General features: G+C 50.5%; 1 protein-coding gene across 1 annotated transcript; it reads right to left on the reverse strand.

The window, feature by feature from the left end:
* Window positions 1-11,833: 11,833 nt before the first annotated feature.
* On the reverse strand, window positions 11,834-16,110 carry Znf703 (zinc finger protein 703). The gene is made up of 2 exons (XM_027939349.2): window positions 15,655-16,110; window positions 11,834-14,711 (listed from the first exon to the last, which is right to left on the reverse strand). Exons 1-2 carry the CDS (start codon window positions 15,895-15,897, stop codon window positions 13,182-13,184), a joined length of 1,773 nt encoding a protein of 590 aa, XP_027795150.1. The 5' UTR covers window positions 15,898-16,110; the 3' UTR covers window positions 11,834-13,181.
* Between the last annotated feature and the right edge of the window lie 827 nt (window positions 16,111-16,937).

Here is a 16,937-nt window from a genome sequence, read left to right on the forward strand (position 1 = left end):
AGGAGTGTCTTTATCTTAATAATGGTTCTTAGCCATGGCTGGTGCCACCCCAAGGGGCATTTGGGGTTGTAGGGGATGGTTTTAGGTATCTACTTGGTGCGGGTGTTATAAGCAATCAATGTCTCTGGACTAAGGATTTTAAACTTTCCACCTTCCACAGGAGGATCCTGTCTCCTAAAGAGTTGTCCTGCCCCAAATGTCAATGGAGCCTCTTCTGAGAAACACCCTGAGATAAGAAAACAACAACAATAATAACAGCAACAACAAAACAACCTAAGACATTTGATGCTTTATCCTTCCGGGGCTTTAGACAACCTATGTTTTCTGTCCCCAGAGCTCCTAAATTCATGGAGAAGAAGCAAAAAGACCCATCCCTGACCACTGGGGCATGTGACATACACTCAGGGAGCGCACGGGTCTCTGTCCTCTGCAGGCCCTGCTCAGCCCTCCCTCTGCAGAGCGACCTAGGGGCCCTGCTCACTCAAGTCAGGCCTCCCTCCGTTAGGACGCTGAACTTTTTCCATCTGCAGGGGCAACAGAAAACGGAAGGGGAAGGGGAGAGATGGGCAGCTTACAGTGGAGTGAGGGGCTTGGGGGAACATCCGAGGGTTGGTGGGAAAAGTTTTTTGGGGGTGTCGCCACGAGGGGGAAGTGCTGGGGGAAGTCAAAGGCAATACGCTGTAGCCTGTTGGGAGGACGGCTGTTGGCACCAGGAGAAATCCATCCAGCGGAGCCAACCCTCATTAATCATCCGGGCCGCTGAACTGCCAGCTCCTTTCAAGATCTTTCAAGAAGGGTTTTCACCCAAAATAGAGTTGAAAATGTGCTGGGCCCTACTCAGAATCTCATCAGTCTGGGCATTATGGGAAGTGTCAGGCAGGCTGTGACAGACAAGGCCCACTCTGTTCAAGGGGTCCTGACTCCCACAGCCTGTCATATCAAGCGCCTGATCAAATTTGACAGCTTCATTTGTACCTACAGAATAGATAAAAGGGGCTGTTCATTGAAACAAATGGAGGGGAAGGGGTGGGGGAGGGAAGGGAGGTGAGGGTGAGAGGGAGCGTGTCTGTGTGTGTGTGTGTGTGTGTGTGTGTGTGTGTGTGTGTGTGTGTAGTGTATTTTGGGGGGAGGAATGGCATTGGGGGAGGGACAGAAGGTGGAGGTTATGGTTAGGAGCAAGGTGCAAAGGAGCCAGCTCTCTGAGAACTCTTCTCCAACACTCCCGAAGAAGAGGGCAGACAGGTGAGTATCATCAAGAAGGAGATGGAGCCAGGCATGGTGGCCAACACCTATGATCTTTGATACTTGGGAGGCTGAGGCAGGCAAATCACAAGTTTGAGGATGGCCTCAGAGTGAGACTCTGTCTCAAAAAAAAAAAAAAAAAAAAATTTTGAAAAGGCTGGGGGTGTAGCTCAGTGGCAAAGCAACTCTGGGTTCAATCCCGAGTACCCAAATACAAACAAACAAACAAAAAGAAAAGGAGGGGGATGGGAGTGACATCCTCACCTGTCAGTGAGACCCTCAAGAGGCTCCCCAGCCTCCCTCACTGTGCTCAGGCCCCAACACTGTATCAGAGCCAGGAAGGCTCTGCAAGGAGGCCAGCCCAGGGTGGGCAGCTGTGCCTGGTAGAGTCAGGCCAGCAGGCATGGTACACTGTTCAATTCCAAGCCCTGAGCTACAGTTATGTTTTGCCAAGCACCTTCATTCCCTCCTGCTGTCGCCCTTCAATACGACTTCCCTGCTTAGAATCTGTAGCTTCCTCTTTGGCTGGCTGCTGGGTGGCCACACTGACTTCAGGTGCCTGCCTTTCTGCTTGTGTCAATGGAAGCTGGTTGGTGTGAACTTGTACAATTCTACTTTAGGCCCTGTTTAGGCTGCCCACCCCACCAAATCTCAAAGCTCTCTCCTTCCTCCTCTTGGGGCTGAGAGACTGAATGAATCCTTCCAGCTCCCAGGGTCCTCTTCATTTGTTGTTATCATATTTTACACTATTAGTATGTTCTTGTACTATTTTTCCCGACTAGATGTAAGCAGTTTGATGTGAGCGGCTGTGTCCTATGCATCTTCTATGCTCCAAAAGCATTTAGCATACATAGAAGTTTCTCCAGAAAAATTTTTGATTTATGGCTAGCATTCCACAATCTCTGCTTACTGTAAGACTCAGCTGTGACTATCAGGAGGTGAGTCCCTGATCAGGGGATCAGGGGATAGAATTTTCCTGTCTGATTCATGGTGTTAGGAGGAGAGGGCTGGAGGTGAGCACCCACGTGGAGCCTTTGGAGGTTAAGAAATAGGTTGAGGCAGGCTGAGTGTGGTGGTGCACACCTGTAATCCAAGAGCCTCAGGAGGCTGCAGGTTTGAAGCCAGCTTCAGCAACTCAGTGATGCCCTAAGCTACTTAGTGAGACCCTGTCTCGGAAAAAAAAAAAAAAAAAAGGCTGGGGATGTAGCTTAATGTAGCTTAAAATTCAATTCCCAGCTAAAAAAGAAAAAGAATAAAAGGCTGAAGCAGCCCCAGGCTAGGTCTCAAGGGCACTGAGGACTTGCTCCCATGGCTAGATGAGCTCATGCACTGTACCACCTGCAGAATGGTATGTGGTGGCTCTGGTGGCAAGAACATAGGCTTTGTAGTTAGAGAGATTTGGTAGGGGTCGTGCCTCTACCACTTACTGGCTTTGTGACTTTAGGCAAAATGTGTTCCATGACACATAACATGACAGAGAATTGCTGTTGGGATTAAATGAAAGCTTATGTGCAAAGTACTTAGCACAGTGCCTGGTACATAGCAGGTGCTCAAGAAATGTTTGAGAAGGAAAAACGTTTGTTTGTTTCCTATGGTGCAGACATCTTCATTTGAACTTAGGGCACATTCTATTGACAGCTCTTGTTTGTCAGTGACCACTGATCATTATCACTGTGTATCAATCCTTAGCTTTTTGCGTTTCACATATGCCAGCAGTGTTAGAGTCCAAAACATCAAAGGTCCCTGTCCTTCTTGTTAGAAGGGCTCATCAATATGTTACCTCCTGCTCAAATCCACGGTTCTTTGCAAGCCACCAGGTGGAGGGCTCAGCTCTATGAAGTATACAGGTCACAAATCTCCTTGGACTTCAAGGGCCTCATAGTCCTGAGCCTTCCATCCTAACCTCAGTGAAGCCAGAGAAGTGGTCCCTCCCTGGGGGTTCCTGTGCTCCCCAGGATTTCAAATGTAAACTTTTGAGGAGTTTCTATTGGGAAGATTGAGGAAGCAGGTGAGGGTGAGCTGGGTGTGGAGGGAGAAAGTGAGTTTCCTGTTTTGGCCCTTGGCAGTCACCGGTATTCTTCATCTCACCACAGACTCAGTTTCCCCTGTGTAAAATGGGGTGTGTGTGTGAAGGGGAGCAGGATGTCTCAGACAACACCCAGGTGGATTCACCTCCAATTCTTTCTTCTGGGTACCTGGGAGGGTCAACGTCCCATCCTTGCAGTTAGGAGGGGCTGAACCAGGGCTTGCCAGAAGGTCATGAGTGGAGTGACAAATGCCATTTTGGGCCTGAAACATGTAATAGTTCATGCAGGTGTCCCTTGGTTGTCCCTCTGTCAGTCAGTGGGCCTGATTAATTAGATAGCACTGTGTGATGCTTTCTGATGTGTCAGATTGTTAAGGCTGGACTACAGTCCCCACACGAATCTAGGTGCTTCTGTGAAATGATTTTGCAGATGTGATCCAAATCCCTAATCGGTGGAGTTTAAGTTGGTCAAAAGGAAGATGATTTGGGGTGGGCCTGGTCGAAGGGAGGGTTTAGGCCTTCCCTTAACTCAGAGACTTCACATGGCTCCTGCCAAAAGAGTTGTAACCTATTTGTGAACTTCACTTCCTGCCTGCCGGCCTTACAGACTTCTGATTTGCTTAATAAGCCACCAGAATTGCATAAACCAATATTTAAGAAATTCCTTACCACATCACTGTTTCTGCTTGTCTGGTTGAACCATAACTGATGGAAATCCTTGCCAATCTTCAGTATATATGTAGTGTAAGTAAGAAAGAAAAAGACCTTTGTTATGTCAAGCCACTGAGAATTGGGGGTTAATTTGTCGTCACTGCACAATCTAGCCTAAACTGATAACTGCAATAGCATTTATAGAGCCCTTAGTACATTATGCGTCAGTTATGCATCTGTCTCCCACTCAGCTGACTAGAGGCAAGGCCAGCACCTCTCACATCTTTTGAATTCCCAGAGCAGATTATAGTGCAGTCATCCCTTGGTTATCCGAGGTGAATTTCAGGATGTTCCCTCTGATATCAAAATCCACAGATATTCAACATTTCTTATATAAAACAGTCTAGTATTTGCATATAACTCAGATACATCTTTGCTTAAACTTTAAATGATCTCTAGGTCACTTATAATTCTTAATACAATGTAAACACTATGTGAATACTTGTTATACTGTATTGTTAAAGGAATAATGAGAAGAAAAAAAATGTGTTCAGTTTAGATGTAATTGGTTTTGTTTTGTGTATGTTGTGTTGGGTATCAAACCCAGGGCTTTGTGCACAATAGGCAAGCACACTACCACTGAGCTATATCCCCCGTCCTATATGCAATTTTTTCAAGAGGATTTTTTTTTGTCCTGGTTAGTTGAATCCATGGATGTGGAACCCAAGGAAGGACACAGAGGGACAATTATGCTTATTATTTAGTGGGCACTCAAAATATTCACTGAATGTGTTAAACTCGTGAACTGACCAGCATCTTAGCTCTTGGAAGTGAAGGGCAGGACCCACTTCACTTGAATTGTGTGTAGTCTAGTATAGTCCCAACACACTCAACAGTTAATACTCTTTGATGGACAGGTCCCTTGTTCTATCTGTAACCTCCACACCCCTCAAGATACAAGTCTGAAGCTACTTGGCTAAATGTAAAGATTTTTTTTTTTCATCCCAGGGATTGAATCCAGGGTTGTTGAGCCACATCCTCAGCCCTTTTTATGTTTTATTTTGAGACAGGGTCTTACTAAATTGGTTAGGGCCTTGCTAAGTTGTTGAGACTGGCTTTTAACTTGCAGTCCTCCTGCCTCAGCCTCCTGAGCCATTGGGCTGACAGATGTGTACCACTGTGCAAAGATTTGTAGTAAGAAGCATGTTAGAATTTTGGATCCATAGATGATTAATTGTGAGATTGTGAGTAATTTAAACCTTTTCTGAATTTTATCCTGAGAGAGAATTGGAGGATTATTATAAGTGTGAAGTGCCTGCCATATACTATTTTATTTAACCATCATGGTACACACAAAATGATGCCTGACATGTCATTTCTGTATGTTTGGTGGTGCCCACATTTGAAGTTGTCAAAAGTCAGAAGGAAGAGCACAAACAATTTCCTTTATGGGCTGAGCATGAACCCATGTGTAACTCACACCATGTACACGCATACACTCACATGTCCACATACCCAGGGAGCAAACAGGATGTGGGGGGATGAGCCACGGCATTTTTCAAATTACTGTTTCCATTCTAAAGTCTGGCTCTGATTTAAGCTCTAGAAGAACCATTTTATTTTATGTTTCAAAGAGCTGTGGAGATACCCACTGCCCACTCAGAGCAAAGGTCCCCCCAATGTGGTTTGATTTTTATCTGCTTTTCATTTCTTCTCCTGCCAGTCCCATTTTCCAAAAGCAATTGGCTGTAGGCTATAAAAAATTGGATTCTGTTTGTAGACCTTGCTTTAACCTTACAGGATTCTCAAAATTATTTAAAATAATTTCTAACCCACTTAAGCACCCCATGCAGTCTCTGAAATACCTGCATCAATCTATGCTCAGCATTTCACCAAATTAAAAAAGTATGTTAGTAATTTACTCTGTTGGAGTCAGCTTTTTGGGTGAAAAAATTCTACACTATAATATTTTTCTTATGTACCCCCTTCCTACTCCTTGATATTCAGGTGAGGTCATGGTACTTCTTTTACCGGATTATCCCATCTGCTGTTCTGATAGGAACTTTTTATTTATTTGGTGCTGGGGATGGAATCTAGAGTCTTGTGCATGCTAACTACACACTCTACCCCCAGCTCTGACAGGAACTTCAGAATTGTACTTGATGAGGGCCAACCATTGTGATGCTTCACTTTAAAAATATTTTATCAGTTCATAGAAGCTGGGCAAAGTGGCATACACCTTTAGTCCCAATTACTTAGGAGGCTGAGGCAGGAGGATCGCTTGAGCCCAGGAATTTAAGGCTGGGCAACATAGATATCTTGCCTCTTAAAAATCAAAATCATAGGGCTGGGGATGTGGCTCAAGTGGTAGCATGCTTGCCTGGCATGCATGGGGCATTGGGTTCGATCCTCAGCACCACATAAAAGTAAAATAAAGATATTATGTCCACCTAAAACTAAAAAATAAATATTTTTTTAAAAAATCAAAATAATAGAATACTACAGTTGCAAAGGGCTGAAAGACTATAGGGCCCGACAACTTCATTTCAGAAATGGGAAAACAGGCTCAGAGAGAGTAAATGACTTGTTTAGGATCACACAGCAATTAGATTTTAGAACCCAAACAAAATCTAGGTTCTCTGACTTCCATTTCAATGTTCTTTCTACTATTGCCTAATAACCAGACATTCTGGACTTTCCAGGATAGATACCATTTGCCTTTATTCTGAAGTTTATAAAAGGTCGTCAGCTTCTTTTCTCTTAAGAAAAAGTCTCCCAGTTTATCTGTGATCAAGAATCCACTGATAGCTTTTCCTATTATAGGAAGTGTTAATAATGCTGATGAGAGGCCACCACTCCAGGAAGGATTGGAAAGGTACTTCATTTAGGGAAGGCATACAAACTATTTCCATGCTTGGGATGTTGTGTGAAAGGTGTGAGCTGATGAGGGGTAGATCCAGTGGATAAAAATTTAGATGTGTTTATAATATTGGTGAAGCCTGTTCTTTGATCTGTTCTAGAAACGGAAATTATTGGCTCAGGGCCTCCAATTCAGCCCTCTCTTCACTATAGAATGAAGTCCTCATCCATCTTACAGCTTTCAAAAGAGCATAGGCCTAGCAAGAAGGGGAAGCTCAGGTTCCCTCCACCAGCCCCCATGAGCTCTCCTTCCTCCAGCTCCTGCGGGCTCCACCTGGTCTGCACAATTAGCACCTTATTATATCCTGTCCTGCTCTTCGCTGTCTGCACAGTATGATTTAGCACTTTATTGGATCCACATAAATGCAGTTATGTATGATGCTATCTTGCTCCCTGTCTTTTTTTTTGGCACAGGAGATTGAACCTGGGGGCACTTAACCATGGAGCTACATCCCTGGCCTTTTAATTTTTTTTTTTTTTTGAGACAGTTACTTAGGGCCTTGCTAAATTGCTGAGGCTGGTTTTGAACTTGCAATCTTCCTGCCTCATGTTGGGATTATAGGCGTGCACCACTGGGCCCAGCTTGCTCCTGGTTTTATGGGCATATCTTCTCTCCTCCAACTAAATTGGGCAAGAAGTTTGTCTGGGTTTATTCTGTATCTTGTGGCATTCAGCATTGTGCTGGGCACTAACAGGAATTCTGTGAACTCTGTTTGCTTTGACGATCAACCACCTGGAAGTATAATCCCCAAATGCTCTTTTCAGGCTGCCATTTCTCTGTTTTGGTCATTAGATACCTCATTTATCAAAACATGAAAGACACAAATGGAAAGAAGTAGATATATCACTTTTGTGTGCCCTCACCCCCAACCTCTTTTTAAAAGTTGAAACCAACCGTTGGTTTCTATCAATGTATCACACACACCAACCCCTACAGGGACTGCTTGGTTTCTATTTTTTCCAATCCTGCCTCTCCCTCCGCTGAGAATGGGGGAGGGCTTTCCTGTACTTGGACCCAGGGATGACAACTGGTTTGGAGGTACTGGAGGAAAGAATTGTGGGTTATAATAGGGCAGACTTTGTCCAAGGGCCATGGGTAGGACTCCACCAGCCGTGGATCTGAGTGACTGGGGAAGACTGTGGAGGGGAGGCAGTTTCCTTCTCTTTCTGGGCTGCAGGTTTTTAATGTCTTCTTTGTTGATCTGGGGCCCTGGAGACTGAACTGAAGGGAGAGACTTTAGGCTGCTCCCTCCCTCCGGGACAAAATGGTGCATGCTTTTCCTGTTTAAACAGGGCACAGTTGTGAAGTGCCCTGACTTCGCACACACCAAGGCCCGGCAACGGCTGCAATAAATCAATAGGAAAATAGAAGCTGCCAGTTAGACTAAACAAGTGCATTTGCAAAGACGGCTAGCCCTCATTAATCACTCTGACAGTCCTAAAAACACATTTCCCCTTTAATGACTGTATTTGGATAATCAGTGCTTTTTCCTCCTCAGTCAGAGTTTGAGTAACAGACAGCTGGTGTTATTACAGCCATTGGGGAGGGAGTGCTGGGATTAGGGTCGACCGAGAGCCATCCACTGGAGGTCTCTGCAAACGCAAACGCAGTTGGCTGCAAAGCTGTTGTTAGGCAATAATGAGGGGGAGCTTTGTACTGCCAATGATGGCTCCCGGGCAGCCTTGTGCAAGTTCCCCCCAAACCTCCACACCCACCTGCATTATGTGACTACAAAAACCTTAGGTCGTGTTTTATGAACTTTGGCAGATTTGACTTGAGTTGGGGAGGTAGGAGTTTCTCTGGCAGGGAGATAAGAAGATGGGTTGTGTGATTTGGCTTTGTTTCCTTTAGGTGACTTTGTCTTTCAGGAGAAAGTTTGAAACCCAGCACATTCTTCTTTATAAATGATGTAACACATTAATGCACAGCACATTATGAAAATGGTAATTCAAACCCATAGTGCTCCAAATTAAACCATACATTATCGGATGCACTCAACCATCTATTTTGCAAAAAGACAGGATGAATGAAATCAAATCAAACAGAAAACTGGAGTGCAGCTTCCCCTACAGAATGATTAATAAAGCTCAGAGCCACAGGATTATTGTAAGACGAATTCCACTGTAACCCAGACATACATCAGGAGGGAGTTTGTTCATATATTGAGAGACACAATCATAGTTTGCTGGGTAGGGCAAGGCAATTACGGCTGCATAGAGATGGTGCTGTGCTTGGGCTGCAGATTTCTCAGGAGATGGGCTTGGGGGTGGATGGTTGGGAAGGTAAAACACTGCCATACAATTCTGTTTTGAGTCAAACCTATATCCGAGGGCGAGTCTTTCCCCTCCTTTTTTACTTCTCTCTCTCTACTACCCACAAGGCCACAAAAATAACCCAGCTAGAGGTGTGAAAATAGGACCTGGAGCCAGGAACGTCCAGTATCTCAAGTTCCAGCTCTGTGGCTTCCACCCTGGTGCCTTGGGAACACAGGACTGGTTTCTGGCACCTGGGAGAGATTAGGAGGAGGAGGGGTGGGAGGAAAGCTGCAAAGAGAAGGAGGCAAAGAGACAGAAGGTGGAGGTGAATCTCAGAGAAAGGGTTGCTGGGTGAATTAATTATGCAAATAAGCAATTGGTGGGGGAGTACCCTTTCTATTAAAATGGCAACTTTGATTAATGGGAATTAAGCTATTGTAAGTAGCAAACTTCCCACCAGCTAATTAAAATGGCCACAGCCATGTTTCTTAGGAATGTTTCCAATTTACCAGTGGAGAGCCCTGTTGTGTCAGGGTAAGGAGGTGGACACTCCCGACTACATTACCTGTTCTTTTGGTGACACTATAGTAGTTGGGCAGGGGGCACAGTTTAACTCAACCAGATTGATTCAGCAGCACTGTTCCCTGTCCAGGCTGTCAATACATTTTGTAGGGGAAATTCAATAGTTAAGTTTTCTAACCTGCATTTTCACTCCTGAAGTGTAAACCAAGCAGTTATTAGAAAAGTTTCTTTGTGTACAGGGAGAATTTTCTAACTGTGGCGATATTATGTCTTCCTACTTCCCTTGCCAAGAAGACCTTTCTGTTCTTTGGGAGAAAGGTCTGAAGACCATGAAGTGTAAGAAAGAGAAAAGTTTAGATCCTGCAGGGGGAGCAATTTCCACCAATTTTAGAAGGCATTGAAAATGAAACAAAAAGTGTGATTGGGGAAAAGGGGGGATTTGAATGGAAGGGAAGATGAAAATAAAAAATAAACAACAACAAAAAAAGTGAAAATGAAAAAAATAAATAGGGCAAGGAATCTCTACATTCCTGGTCTTTTAAAAATTCAGGCCAGCTTGGACCCTGAGAAATCAGACAATGCTGATTCCCCAGGAATGTCCCGGATTGAGGTCAGGATGACTTTCTCAGCCCATTCAGCCTCTCTGGGTCTGGGGTCCTCCCGGTGCCGGGTGACACCGCAGTCCAGCTTCCTTTTTCTAGGATATGCCAGCACTGACATTGCAACGGAATCCTGTTCTCTTGAATGACGGAGGAATTTTGCGCACATATGAAGATTTGGGACACACACACACACACACACACACACACACACACGACTTATGCTGGGGCCCTGTGGAATCCCGAGGTGGTATCCAGCAGCCTGAAGTGGCCCCCAGCGAAGCTGGCGCAGCCAAGACCCACCCTAGAATTCTGTGGTCGAAGTTTGTGTGCAACTGCAACAGTAACAGCAAGGCTGAGAGCAGTGCCACCTTCCGAACTTGACCTCTGGTTACAGACGTTTTCAGAACTACGCAGTCTGCCTAGCACAAACTACTTAATAAGTCATACCCCTAACAGAAAAAAGCAAAGCACAACATCACCAAAAGATCCCCAAGCCGCGCGGTGCGGGTGTAGAGAAGCTCAGCCAGGAGGGGGCGCGGGAGCAACGGGTCTGGTAAGAGGCCTCTGTACCAAGGGCGAGCGTCCGCGGTCTGCCGGAGCTGGCTTCGGGTGACAGGCAACTGGGGTCCGAGCCCAGAGGTTTCTGCCAGAGCATTCCACTCTCGCCCCTGGGGCGGGAGGGGAGCAAGTCAGTACTAGGCACGATCAGGCTCAGCGCCAGGGCTCGACACTCACTGCGGGCCCTTTATCCCATGCAATGGGCAAGTGCACTGGTCAATAAATACCCCAGCAAACAGCACTTCCACCCTCGACTGCCAGAGGTTGTAGAAGCTAGCATCTGTCATCGAGCTCAAGAAAGAGGAACCAGGCTGCCATTCTGGTACTCGGGACAAGAATGACTTCAAAGTCCCAAATAATCACCGCGCCTTCTCAGCAAAACCCAATCCCAGTTCCAGAGTTTTCACACTCGCAGATGACCCAGGTCCATAAACCAGCGCTGGCCGAGGAGAGCTTCCAAGCCTAGAGAAACAACCTCTCAGAATGTGTATTTACCCTTTGCTCAGGTAAGGGAGGAAACCCCTAACAAAAATGGCAAGTAGAAGTCCTCCGAATTTAGGGAATGCGAAGCGCAGAAGGTGTGTGGTCGGGGCGGGAGTCAGTTTCTCTCCGCCTGTCGCTCATCTTTCTACCACCAGGTGGCGCCAGAGGCACGTCGTCTCTACCTGCGCTCCCGCCAGGCTTGGGACAGTGCTGCAGCTGCTGTTTGGGCCCTGGATCATGGTTCCCTTATAGCCCCTTGCACCTCGAATTTGGGCCCAGAGGAAGATCCATTTTTATACATGCCCTCCACCCTGACCCCAGAAAATGCCAAGGCCTTTCAAGTGAGGCTGAGAGCGAAATAACCAAGTGGGAAAAGAATAAAGGTGGGTTTGTAATTTGCAATGTGTTGGCAGGCCCCTAGTCTCTCATTTAAGGAAGGGCGTTAAACTCTTCCCTGTACAGCAATCTCAGAAGGAAACCCTAAGGCATTTTAAACAAAAATAAAAGACGGGCATCTGCTTAGGTGTCTGGAAGTGGGACGGTGGGTGAGGCAAGAGAGAAACACACCACGGTGTGAATATAGCCAAGTATTCCATTTATTAACAAAATAAGTCTTACCAAGGGAGAGCTCTATTCACCCCAAACAGGCCCCGCAGCCCCGGCACTGCTGCATGAGACCCGGAGGGAGGAAAGAATGGGGGGAGAAGACACAGGGGCCAGAGTCTTCCATCCCAGTCACTGCGGAACCCACGGAAACCCACAGCCAACTTTGGGGATTGCTGGGTCGGGCCTGGGAGAGTTCGAGGGGGCTGCTACCATCCGAGTGCTCCCTGAGTCCCCAACTCCCCCCCCCCCAACCCCCCATGGACCTAGTGAGGTTGCACCATCCGCTGACTTCGCGACTGGTCTGCTTTGGAGGGATCCATAGAGGATCACCGACCCCGCCCCTGCCGTCAGTGGAGGGGTACAGCCCCAATTAGGGAGAGAAAAAACAATGACGATAAAGCACTTCGCAAAATATAAAGAGCAAAGTTTCACACCAGCAGGGCTTTCTAGGACTTTTAATTGAATAGGATGAGCCCTACAGGTGTCTCACCAGCCGGCAGTGTGAATACGGGGTGTTAGGGCCTAGAGCAAGCAGGCTCTGTCCAGACCATTGGGCTCACGGATGGGGGAAGCCTGCTGGTGGGGTTGGGGCACACCGGGCTGAGAGCAAGGTTAGGGGGCCAGGCTGTATTTTGGGGGCCAGGGCCCAGACCAAGAGCCCTCGAAGAAGAGGGAGGGATATTGCAGAGGGATCAATAGAGCTCAAGACCTCCAGCCACCAAGCTTGCCCCCTCCACACCCCAAAATTGTTACTAAAACCAAAACAAAACAACTCCTCTTTGCTACTCGTAGAAAGGGGGGAAAAAAACCAACCTTGAATTGAAGAAACAAGAGGGAATGAAGGGGAAAGAGGGGAAAAGGAGAAGGAATATGTAGTTTTAATGGTTAAGACTCATGCAAGAAACTCCCCAGGAAGGAAAAACGAAACATATAGAAGAACCCAAGAACCCCAACTGTCCCTCCTCTCCCTAAAACCAAACCAATAATAAAAAAAGGATTAAAAATTTAAAACTTATATCTAAGGAAAAAATAAAAGGAAAAGGGGCAGGGTCATGTAGTTATCTGCGTGGTTAATATTATTATTTGGGGGAACATAGACTTTTTGCATACCATTGACTCGTGTGGGCCGTTAATGCACTTATATTCCCAGCTTGTAAGCTAACATTATAGTAAATAAATACAGTCCAGTGGGGAGGGTCTGGGCGGGAATCCCAGCAGGGATAAGCAGTAGAGGAGGCTTCAGCGGTGACGGAGGCGGTGGGGGGACAAGGGAGGAGGGGGAGGAGAGGAAGGTTGGGTAGGGGTCAGAGTTGTAGTTACTGGTATCCGAGAGCCGAGGCTGAGGCTAGTCTCTGTCCGTACAGCGCATATGGCGAGTAGTAGGGTCCGGCTGTAGGGAGGGACGGCACGGCCAGGCCCCCAGCTGTGGATAAGTGGCTCTTGCCATAGGGGTGGTACCGGCTTAGCCCCAAAGTGTGTGGACTCCGCAATGACAGCGATCCGGGACTGCCAGGGGCGGCGGGCGGGGGGAGGTGCAGATGGCAGGAGGCAGCGGCTGCAGCCGCAGCAGCGGCGCTGCCCAGGCCCGAGGCCCCAGGATAGGCGGCCAGAAGTTTCTCGGCGCCAGGCAGGGCCGTGTGAGTCCGTAGGTGGCTGAGCAGCTCCTCCGAGGTGGCGAAGCGCTTGTCGCAGGGCCCACTGGCTGCCACCCAGTTGCAACTGTGTGGCAGCGGTTCGTTCTGTAGCATGAAGCCATAGGTGTAGAGTGGGTGGCCGGGAAGCGCTGCCTGAGCGGCGCTGGACGAGAGCGCGGCAGGCTGCAGCGGGTGCCCGGGGTACACCAGTGGGTAGCCCCCAGCCTTCAGGCTGGGCCCAGCCGGATCATGCGCGCTGCAAGTGGAGCAGCTGGAGCCTCCGAGGTGCGAGGCGCTGTGGTAACCTCCCAGGCAGTAGGGGTCGCGGCATAATCCCTGCAGGAAGGAGGGCGGGGAGGCCCCAGTGAGTGGGCTTGAACTGGGGGGCTTGCCGGGTGGCAGACCCAAGCCGCCAGACAGCTGGCCTCCCACGAGGCCAGACTTGCTAGGATCCAGGCCAGGCACAAACTGAGATGGGTAGCCGGCGTAGGCGCCCACGATGGAGCCATGGTAGCCGATACTGGAGGGCGGCAGCGGGAACACGGAGTGGCCTGGTTTGTAGGGTGACACTGGCGCCACGTGGCCGGCCCCTACAAGAGCTGAGGGAGGCTCTGACTTGCGCCCAGAGGCCACAGCTTCGTTACTGCCATGTGCACCAGGTTCCCCACCGCTGCCGCGGCTCACGGCCGCTGGCTCTGGGCTGGGCTTAGGCTCCTGGTCTTTCTTGTCCAGCTCCCCACCACCACCCCCGCCGCTGCTCTTGCAGTCAGAGTGGTGCGGGGAGCCGCCGCGGGAACCGCCGGGCGAGGACGAGGACGACGAGGCGGAGACTGGCGCTCCATGTGGGGGAAAGGGTGGGCAGGCGGCGCTGGGGACCCTGAAGCCTGCCTTGTCTCCGGGGGACGAGGAGGATGAGGAAGAAGTGGAGGACACTGAGGAGGAGCCGCTGTCTTTGCGGGAGTCGCCGCCACTAGAGCCCTTGGAGTAGGGCTTGAAGCTGGACTTGTCCTCGGTGGGGGAGTCCCCCAGCTGCTTGAGGGCCGCGGACGCGGAGGCGGCGCCTGGGGCGGAGCGGCCAGGGTCCTTCTCTGCTCCCAGCCCGTTGGCAGCCGCAGCTACTGAGTTGAGCTTGGACGAGGGCGGAGGGTCAGGCTTGCCGATCTGCGAGCAGGTCTGGGCTAGAAGCGCCAATGGACTCTTCTTGGCGTCCAGCTGTGGGAGACAGTGGCAAGGGGAGGGAGAAAGGGGTGAGACAAGGAGACCCTCCAAGCTAGTGGGGCTCCTGGTGCACAGGCCGCGGTAAGACTGAGTGAGAAGGGCCTAGGCAAGAGGGTCTGGGCGCGAGGCCCCAGCTCGGGCGGGGCAGATGGGCGGAACTGCGCTCACACTGCGGGTTGGTTCGGGAGTGAGCCACAGGCCCAGACTGGGGAATGGGGCAAGGGAAGGGGTACTGAGGAAAAAAGGTGCCTTTTTTGGAATTGGGAGAGTGACTTGACTTTTTTCCTGTAATCTCCCCCCTTTTCTAGGCCCAGGGAAAAACTTATGCTTTTAGTTTGGGGGAACTTCGCTTGGGACGGGTTTCTGGCGATGGCGCCCGCGGGGTAGGAACTGAGAGAGGTGATTTCTAAAGGCAGGGCTGCAGCTGGCATACTTAGTAGCCCCTCCCTCCTTTCCGGAGAGGGCACCCAGGGAAGTGGCAAGAAGAAAGACTTGGGATCGAGAGGGCCTGGGTGTAGTGTGCCCCAACAGGATGGAAAGAAGCGGAATGAGATCCGGGTGGCCAGTGCTTCAAAAAGAACAAGCCGGAGCGGGGGTGGGGTAGGGGTAGGGGTAGGGGTGAGGGTGGGTGGGTCCAGCAGAGATCACCTCTGGGCAGCAAACTGGATGCCAGAGAAAAAGTAAAGGACTCAGTGGGAACTCCAGAGCAAATTCAATCCAAGAGAAAACGCGTATCTCCAAAGGACAAGCGGGGAAGGAGAACCTTTTACAGGGAAACCTGGTGGCCCTCGTTGTTCCGTCCCTCCTCACTCAGCCCGCCAGCGTGGCCAGACCTGGGTGTCACACCGAGCCCGGGGGTGCAGGGAGCAGGCTACCAGCCCAGCAGTGGTGATCGGAACGGGGCTGGTGCGGGGCGGGCAGCGCCCGGGAGACTGACCTCAATGGGGCTGACGGGAGTGGAGGACAGCGGCTGTAGGTACTCCGGATGTAGGAGGTGACCGGTGTGAGCGCTCAGCATCTTCAGGACCCTGATAGGGAGCCGGTTCGCCTGGCGCAGGGGGTCCGCCGGGGGCAAGAGGGACACCGCCGCCGGCACCGCCGGCCTCTTCCCGCCGCCGCCGCTGCCGCTGCCGCTGCTTTCGGGTGTCCTTGGGTTAGATCCAGCGGGCGAATCGCTCATTTGGAGGAGGCAGCGCCACTGGGGGGGCGGGGAGGGAGGGGGAGCACCGGGGAGGCGAGCTCCGGGGGCGGGTGGGCTCGCTCCGCAGCGTCGAGCGCCGTGCAGCAGTCGCTGCGCCTCCTCGCCTCCTCCCCTCCTCCACCGACGCCGCAGCAGCCGCCGCCGCCGCCGCCGCCGCTAGCCCCGGCGAGCAACACAAAAACCTTGGTCTTCCGCGAGCCGCACGTCAAATAGCCGCGATCGGCAGCTACACTTCAAAGGGATCGCCGCGCCCACCCAATCGCAGCTCTCGCCGGGACCCTGGGGCGGGGAGAGCGGCGGGCGGAGGCCGGCGCCGCCGGTGGGAGGGGAGAGTCTTAAAGGGCCCTCGCCGGCGCGCGGCCGCCGCCTCGGCCTTCACCGCTGTCTATACTCCTCCCTTCTTCCCCCACCCCGACCCCACTGGGCCGTCCTCGCCTCGAGGTCTCTCTGGGGACCGGACTTCTCCGGGACCCTGGGCTGTGCGCACTCTCCTTGGGCTTTCCTGTCCACATCTCCTCTCTCCCTCTCCACCGCTGGGGAGTGGTGTTGGCTGGGGGCTGTCACCCCGTAAGGCGGCGTTGGGGTAGGGCAGGAGCGCCTGGAGCCAGCTCCGGTACTGTGGAGTCCGAGTCTCTCCCAAAGGTCGCCTGGGGGCTGGCCAAGCCTTCGGACCCTGGGTCCTTCTCAGGCGCAGCTCTGGCCGTTCTCCTTCCCAATTCGAATTGGCCTTTCCCGGGTGTGTTCACTTGGAAGTGCCCGAGCCTCGGAGGCATCCACTATTCTCGGGGCGCGATGTGGGTCGCTCAAGGACTACTTTGAGCCTGTCCAGTCAAAGACTGCAAGTTTGAGGACTCCCTTCCGGGGTGAGATAGTCTTGGTGAGGTGCGGTACGCCGGGCTGTGCGCACCTCTCGGACGCGCTGGGAGCGCAGTGTCTTCGCTTTATAGGTTCGGTGTTTGGGTGTGTTTCGGGTTTCTTGTTCAGTCCTTTTGAAGGTGTAAAGTTTCCTCAATGTACCG

This window comes from Marmota flaviventris, chromosome 3 (genome assembly GCF_047511675.1).
Source record: "Marmota flaviventris isolate mMarFla1 chromosome 3, mMarFla1.hap1, whole genome shotgun sequence".
Lineage (NCBI taxonomy): Eukaryota > Metazoa > Chordata > Mammalia > Rodentia > Sciuridae > Marmota > Marmota flaviventris.